At 39.5% G+C, this 8,474-nt stretch overlaps 1 protein-coding gene across 1 annotated transcript in view; it reads left to right on the top strand.

The window, feature by feature from the left end:
* The first annotated feature begins 3,110 nt into the window (after positions 1-3,110).
* The window catches only part of LOC130569373 (putative uncharacterized protein MYH16), a 37,160-nt gene continuing 31,796 nt past the window's right edge, over positions 3,111-8,474 (top strand). Inside the window, exons 1-4 of the mRNA XM_057358988.1 lie at positions 3,111-3,300; positions 4,897-4,983; positions 5,171-5,416; positions 7,905-8,022. Coding sequence (XP_057214971.1) covers positions 3,247-3,300; positions 4,897-4,983; positions 5,171-5,416; positions 7,905-8,022 — 505 coding nt within the window. The 5' untranslated portion in view covers positions 3,111-3,246. The remainder of the gene's footprint in view (positions 3,301-4,896; positions 4,984-5,170; positions 5,417-7,904; positions 8,023-8,474) is intronic.

Below are 8,474 nucleotides of genomic sequence, written 5' to 3'. Positions count from 1 at the left end.
ATCATCTAAATCAACAACATGCATACTAGACCCTATACCTACAAATCTACTGAAAGAGATGCTCCCAGAAATTATAGATCCTCTTCTTGGTATTATTAACTCATCTCTGACATTAGGACATGTGCCTAAAGCATATAAGGTGGCTGTTATAAGGCCCCTTGTCAAAAAACCCCAACTCGACCCTAGAGAACTAAGGAACTACAGGCCTATATCGAATCTACCTTTCATATCTAAAGTTCTGGAAAAAGTAGTTTCAACTCAATTATGCTCCTTCCTCCAAAGGAATGACATCAATGAAGAATTCCAGTCTGGATTTAGAGCATGTCACAGTACAGAGACTGCTTTGATCAGAGTTACAAATGATCTGCTATTGGCGTCTGACCGAGGTTGTATCTCGTTATTGGTGCTGCTAGACCTTAGTGCTGCATTCGATACCATTGACCACAGCACACTCCTACATAGACTCGAAAATTATGTCGGCATTAAGGGAATAGCTTTGAAATGGTTTAAATCTTATTTATCCGACCGTTTTCAATTTGTAGCAATAAACAATGAGGTGTCACGCAAATCGCAAGTCCAGTACGGTGTACCACAGGGCTCAGTCTTAGGGCCTCTGCTCTTCGCATTATACATGCTACCTCTAGGAGATATAATAAAGCGACACGGAGTTAGCTTTCACTGTTATGCTGATGATACTCAACTTTATATTTCCTCGAAGCCTCATGAAACACAGCAGTTCCATCGAATAATGGAATGCATAGTCGATATAAAAAACTGGATGAGTAACAACTTTTTATTACTGAACTCGGACAAAACGGAAGTGTTACTTATTGGACCGAAAACTGCTATAAGTAACAACCAAGAATACTGTTTAACTATTGACGGATGTTCCATAAAACCCTCGTCGTCAGCAAAGAATCTTGGCGTTCTATTCGATAGTAATCTGTCATTTGAGAGCCACGTCGCCAACACCTGTAAAATTGCGTTTTTCCATCTTAAGAATATATCTAAACTACGTCATATGCTGTCAATCTCAGATGCAGAGAAGTTAATTCATGCATTCATGACATCAAGACTAGATTACTGTAATGCACTGTTAGGTGGTTGCCCTGCAGGCTTATTACAAAAACTCCAATTGGTCCAAAACGCGGCAGCTCGAGTTCTTACACGTACAAAAAAGTATGAACATATTAGCCCGGTTCTGTCAACCTTGCACTGGTTACCTATAAAGCATCGCGTTAACTTTAAAATCTTGCTTATTACCTATAAAGCCCTACATGGTTTAGCTCCTCAGTACTTGAATGAACTCCTTTTGTATTACAGTCCTTCACGTGCATTACGCTCTCAGGCGTCCTGTCAGTTGGTAATACCTAGAATTTCAAAATCAAGTGCAGGTGGTAGATCCTTTTCCTATCTAGCGCCTAAACTTTGGAATAGTCTTCCCTGCACTGTCCGGGAGGCAGACACACTCTGTCAGTTTAAATCTAGACTAAAGACGCATCTTTTTAATCTTGCATACACTACTCTTCCATAATATAAATCTTCAGAGGGTTTAGGCTGCATTAGTTAGATCAACCGGAACCAAAAACACAACTGATGTACTTGTTGCATCAAAGAGTACAGAACAGTACTCTACTCTCAGCCAGTCTTGTCTCATTGTTCCAAGGTTACCACAGCGAGCAGGATGCAGTTCATGGCCTGACCTGATGGTAGAGCGGAGAATGGGAAGTGGGGACCTGACAAGAGCTGAGATGATAGAGCTGGATAAAGAAGGACGCGGTCTCTTGACATGTCTTCACCACAAAATTTCAAATGCTATTAGATTATTAATGATAATCTTAAACTATAATTTATTTTATTATTAAGTTTATTTATTTTATTTAGCCTTGTTGTGCAAGTTCTCTGGAGCTTGTGCAGAGGCAGCAGCTTTTGCCAGAGGGGAACTGGAATCCCCTGGTTGGGCCTGGGTTCTCCTGAGGTTTTTTTTCTCGATTAGAGTTTTGGGTTCCTCGCCACCGTTTGCATACTGTTTTTGCACTATCTGCCTGACCGGGGGGGCTGCTTTAGAATCTTAAAGTTTTACTTAATTAATATTGCATATAGGAATTTATTATCTGTTATATTTGACCTGTGCTTCTCTCTCCTTTATCCTAAATGTGTGCTCTCACTGAGCGTGTGTGTGTGTGCGTACTTGTCTGTGTACGTACGTGTGTGTGTGTGTGTGTGTGTGTGTGTGTGTTGGTGTGTGTGCGTGTTGTGTGTGTGGAGTGTTTTGTGTGTGGGTGTGTCTGTCTTCTGTGTTTTCAACCTTTTCTTGTTTTTGCAGGTACAACTTTGATTGTTTTGCTTGTAGTCAATGTGTCTCATGTACAGCTGCTTTGTAACAATGAAATTGTAAAAGCGCTATATAAATAAAGTTGAGTTGAGTAAAGACTTGCAGATCCCTTCCAACATTGATGAAAAGGCAGTGAAACAGTTTCTGTCAGACCACAGTTGCATATGGACATTCAACCCTCCTCATGCTTCACACATGGGCGGTACATGGGAGAGGATGATTGACATTGCTCGCAAGATCTTGGATTCGATGCTGCTTCAGATGAAATCCTCCAAACTCACACACGAGGTACTCTCCACTTTCATGGCTGAAGTCTCAGCTATCATGAACAACAGACCGCTGATACCTGTATCAACCGACCCAGCAAACACTTTCATTTTAACACCTGCCACGCTACTAACCCAAAAGACTGGAGCTAGCTCAATTCCACCCGGGGACTTTGGGAAGCCTAACCTGTACAAGCAGCAATGGCGTATGGTGCAAAGTCTTGCGAATACTTTCTGGTACCGATGGCGGAAAGAGTACCTGTCAACACTACAACATCGACGAAAATGGCATCGGCAACAACCTAACATTTCCAAAGGATGTGTAGTTCTGCTTAAGGATTCGCAATCGAAACAAAACCAGTGGCCCCTGGGCATTGTGACAGAAACTTACCCCAGCCAAGACGGGCAAGTCCAAAAGGTACAAGTAAGGATCATTGGGAAAGGCGGGCCAAAACTGTTCCTGAGACCATTCACTAAATACCAGACGGGGAGTGTCCTGTTTCCTATGAACAGTTTGCATACGGGTTTGATAATAATAGTAGTTTAGTGACCTCTTCTGTTCAAAGTTGGATACTGCATGTTATTTGTCTAAGTCCCTATGTGATGACATCATTTATGTGAGCCTAGTGTCAGCAGCAGTCTAGGATGCGGTCATCACTATCATTTCTCCTCAATTTAAGTTGTTCCGAGGCACATTCGGTATGTAATACTGCTGCATTATATTATCCACGATAGTATATTTTGTTTTAATATGTCTTTAGATACCAGAAAGGTTGTTTATTTTATATATTTGGGAAACTGTTCTAGCTAACGCTATTATAGCGGATACTGACTATGTACCATGCAAATAGCCTGTATTTCTCTTACGTGAGCATGTTATCGATTATTGTATGCTTAGAATTCTCTATTTGTATTTTAAAGTTTTACGTTATCCCATGACAGTAAAGCATTCAAAATTATTCTCTTGAGTCTGTTGTTATTGGAGGCGTTATCTGACTGTCGAGTCGAGCAAGGCATTTGACTCAAAGGGCAGAACAGCCCCTACTACTGTTTTTATCCTTCTCATTATTTTACCTTGACAAATAGTGTCCATTTAATCTGATAAATCTCATTTTTGTCATTTATTTAGTCTAATTCTAGTCCTTTGATATGTCACAGCAGGTATTAATATCACAACCAGCTGTAAGTCAATGAAAGGGCCTGTTTTTGCATTCAAGATATGCTTTCAAGTGTCGCAGTACAAACAGATTTCTTGTTTGTTCGTTTTAAAAGCCATATGTTGCACAGCAGTGAAATCTGTCAAATTATTGATTGCTCTTTTCAACAATAGGATCAGTTCTAGACTTGAAAATAAACATTGCCTTCACGTGTTTTAAGTTAAAATGTTATTGTTGGTTTCCGTTGAGTGTAGTGAATTGTCATGTTATTGGACTTGTGGGGTGCTAATTATGTCGTACATAGTTAACATCAATAACATATTAGTTGATTATAAAGGTCCAGTGTATGAAATATAGCGGTGTCTAGAGGTGAGGTTGCAAAATGCAACCAACGGCTCACTCCACCCCTCCCGTTTGAAGCACAACTGCGGCTCTCACAGGACAAAGATGTCATCACGTTTTCGCTGCTTTGCCGAAGGAGATAAAGTATTTACGAAACGTGCTCTGTAGAGCAGTTTGTCCGTTTAGGGCTACTGTAGAAACAACATGGCGAATTCCATGTAAGGGACTCGCAGTGTATGTAGATAGAAATAGCTCATTCTAAGGTAATAAAAACATAACACTTCATTATGTAAGGTCTCAATACACCTCTGAAGATATAGTTATATGTATATATTATATTGCATTTCTGTCAATAGATCCTCCAAAAAAATGCACATCCGACCTTTAAGGAAACGTGTGTGAATAGAATAAGTCATAAATAATTTTGAGCCATACACAAGTAGACCAAATGTAAAAATGTCTTCTTTTTAAATACAGTAAATTGATTATTTGAATACAATGTTGGGATTTGGATGTGCTATACAGTACGTCTTCCACTTTTTTTGCATAAATTGTATGACAAGCCATCCAGTCATTGCAGATTTCTCTGTACTTGAGACAGAAAGCATTAATTCTTTCAGTTAAATCCACCAGACTAGACTCTGTTATGGTTGGTTGTAATCACATCCTTACATCTGTCACCATTCCACTTTAACTCTACACACATCTTTAACTCTACACACAATGCATCTCCATTGAAACACCTCTTATAACCTTTGTATTTAGTATATATCTAAAGTCCATTTTATTTTTAAAGGTGGAAAAGCAGCGAGCTGACTTGAACCGTGAACTGGACGACCTGACTGACAGACTGGAGGAAGCAGGTGGGGCCACGGCCTCTCAGGTAAAACACTATGGTACTTTAATATACAGTATATACACCATAGTAGGGAAATAAATATCATTTTTGTATCTCTGGTATCTCTGGCCAAGCTGAAGTTCACCTGTGGCTTGAGGCTGGTTTAGGGTGTCTCCCGGCCTGGAATTGGTACTTCTTTGTTTTCACATTGGTTCTGTCTTTCTCTGTGCAGATGGAAATGAATAAGAAACGTGAGGCGGAGCTACAGAGGCTCAGAAGGGAACTTGAAGACTCCTCGGTGCAGGCAGAGGCGGTCGTGGCCGCTCTGAGGAAGCGTCACAGCGATGCCCTGGCCGAACTGGGAGAGCAGTGCGAGGGCCTGCAGAGAACACGAGCCAAACTGGAAAAGGAGAAACAGAGCCTCAGACTGGAGGTGGACGACTTGGCGGCTTCATTCGACACCCTACAGAAGGCCAAGGTCGACTACACTGAACAAATTAAATCCCATTTTTGAGTCGTTTTGGGAGTAAAGTTCTTCCAAGAAAGACTGAACAAGTGTAAGGTGGTCTGCTGGTCTCCTTGACTGGTGAGACTGGCCTGCTTTGGTGCAGACTGCAGGCTGGCTGGGTTAAAGTTACTTCACAACGAAAATTCAATTATTTCATTATTTACTCCCCTTTATGTTGTTTTAAAACAACCAGATAAAAAAATAAATATTTATATACAGTATATAAACAGTATATATATATATATATATATATACAGTATATACAGTATATATATATATATATATATATATAGGCTGTACTTTTTTGATGGAAGCGACACGGAGTTAGCTTTCACTGTTATGCTGATGATACTCAACTTTATTTTTCCTCGAAGCCTCATGAAACACAGCAGTTCCATCGAATAATGGAATGCATAGGCGATATATAAAACGGGATGTTTGTGAATTTATGAATTGTTTTGAATTTACGAATCTGATTTTGTGAATGTGAATTGTGCTGTGCATTTATGAATTGTGTTTTGTAAATTTGTAAAACTGGATGAGTAACAACTTTTTATTACTGAGCTCGGACAAAACAGAAGTGTTACTTATTGGACCGAAAACTGCTATAAGTAACAACCAAGAATACTGCTTAACTATTGACGGATGTTCCATAAAACCCTCATCGTCAGCAAAGAATCTTGGCGTTCTATTCGATAGTAATCTGTCATTTGAGTGCCACATCGCCAACACCTGTAAAATTGCATTTTCCATTTTAAGAGTATATCTAAACTACATCATATGCTGTCAATGTCAGATGCAGAGAAGTTAATTCATGCATTCATGACATCAAGACTAGATTACTGTAATGCACTGTTAGGTGGTTGCCCTGCAGGCTTATTACAAAAACTCCAACTGGTCCAAAACGCGGCAGCTCGAGTTCTTACACGTACAAAAAAGTATGAACATATTAGCCCAGTTCTGTCAACCTTGCACTGGTTACCTATAAAGCATCGCATTAACTTTAAAATCTTGCTTATTACCTATAAAGCCCTACATGATTTAGCTCCTCAGTACTTGAGTGAACTCCTCTTGTATTACAGTCCTTCACGTGCATTATGCTCTCAGGCGTCCTGTCAGTTGGTAATACCTAGAATTTCAAAATCAAGTGCAGGTGGTAGATCCTTTTCTTATTTAGCACCTAAACTTTGGAATAGTTTTCCCTGCACTGTCCGGGAGGCAGACACACTCTGTCAGTTTAAATCTAGACTAAAGACGCATCTTTTTAAACTTGCATACACTACTCTTCCATAATATAAATCATCTGAGGGTTTAGGCTGCATTGGTTAGATCAACCGGAACCAAAAACACAACTGATGTACTTGTTGCATCAAAGAGTACAGAACAGTACTCTACTCTCAGCCAGTCTTGTCTCATTGTTCCAAGGTTACCACAGTGAGCAGGATGCAATTCATGGCCAGACCTGATGGTAGAGCAGAGAATGGAAAGCGGTGACCTGACAAGAGCTGAGATGATAGAGCTGGATAAAGAAGGACGCGGTCACTTGACACGTCTTCACCACAAAATTTCAAATGCTATTAGATTATTAATGATAATCTTAACTATAAACTATAATTTACCTTATTAGTAAGTTTATTTATTTTTATTTAGCCTTGTTGTGCAAGCTCTGTGGAGCTTGTGCAGAGGCAGCAGCTTTTGCCAGAGGGAAAGTGGAATCCCCTGGTTGGGCCTTTTTTTAAAGTTTTTTTTTTCTCGATTAGAGTTTTGGGTTCCTCGCCACCGTTTGCATACTGTTTTTTGCAGTACTTGCCTGGCCGGGGGGGCTGCTTTAGAATTTTAAAGTTTTACTTAATTAATATTGCATACAGGAATTTATAGTCTGTTATATTTGACCTGTGCTTCTCTCTCCTTTATCTTAAATGTGTGCTCTCACTGTGTGTGCATCCGTGTGTGTGTGCGTGTGTGTGTGTGTGTGTGTGTGTGTGTGTGTCTGTGTCTATGTGTGTTAGTACGTGTGCATATTGTGTGTGTGGAGTGTCTGTATGTGGGTATGTCTGTCTTCTGTGTATTCACCTTTTTCTTGTTTTTACAGGTACAACTTTAATTGTTTTGCTTATAGTCAATATGTCTCATGTACAGCTGCTTTGTAACAATGAAAATTGTAAAAAGCACTATATAAATAAAGTTGAGTTGAGAGTTGAGTTGAGAAGTCTCCTCTTAGGATGAGCTAATATAGGACTATTTTTAATAATTTGATTTATACCAAAGAAATAATTTAGGACCCATAAAAGATCTACAGTATGTAAATCGAGTTTGAGAGATGTTCGGCTCTTTTTGTTTGATCTCATCCCAGGCCTTTCATTTGGTTTGTGCAGTTTGTACCAGCAAACAGCACAGATGAACTGCAGGGCCACTGATCAAAGCTAATGTCATACTGTATGATCATGTGTAACTTCAGGCATCCACTGACACACAGCTGAAGAAACTAGAAGACTTACTGTCTGAGGCCGGCTGTAGGAATGAGGACCTGCAGAAAGCTCTGAATGAGGTTACTGCTGCTAAGAACAGGCTCACAGGTGAGAAAACTTCTCACGCTGATACTTATTAGTGTTTCAGTTATTACTAGAGATGCACGATACTACATTTCTCCATAGAAATCTGCCAATATCGATTCTAAAGATTAAATTAATATTTCTTAACTTTCTGAATATTCATCCATATAATGATCATGACATCAAACTGGTAATGTTTCTTAACATTTTCTAAATTCATTGCATTTCCCTGTCCTCTTTTGATTGACAAGATGTATTGGCCCTGATCATTGACTGTTTTGAAACTATGGGCCGTAATAGCCAATAGTGTAAAAAATTACTTTTATCGACAGAAACCGATTATTGGTCAATATACAGGGATGCACATAAGTGGTGCGCATGCTCGACCAAAATTAAAAATGCGCTCTGTAAGTAAGTTTAGAACGCTCATTTGCGTACTGACATGGTTGAAACCTTTTGATGCACAATCACTGTTT

Source organism: Triplophysa rosa, linkage group LG18 (genome assembly GCF_024868665.1).
Source record: "Triplophysa rosa linkage group LG18, Trosa_1v2, whole genome shotgun sequence".
Taxonomy (NCBI): domain Eukaryota; kingdom Metazoa; phylum Chordata; class Actinopteri; order Cypriniformes; family Nemacheilidae; genus Triplophysa; species Triplophysa rosa.
This window is presented reverse-complemented; position numbering and strand designations above follow the sequence as displayed.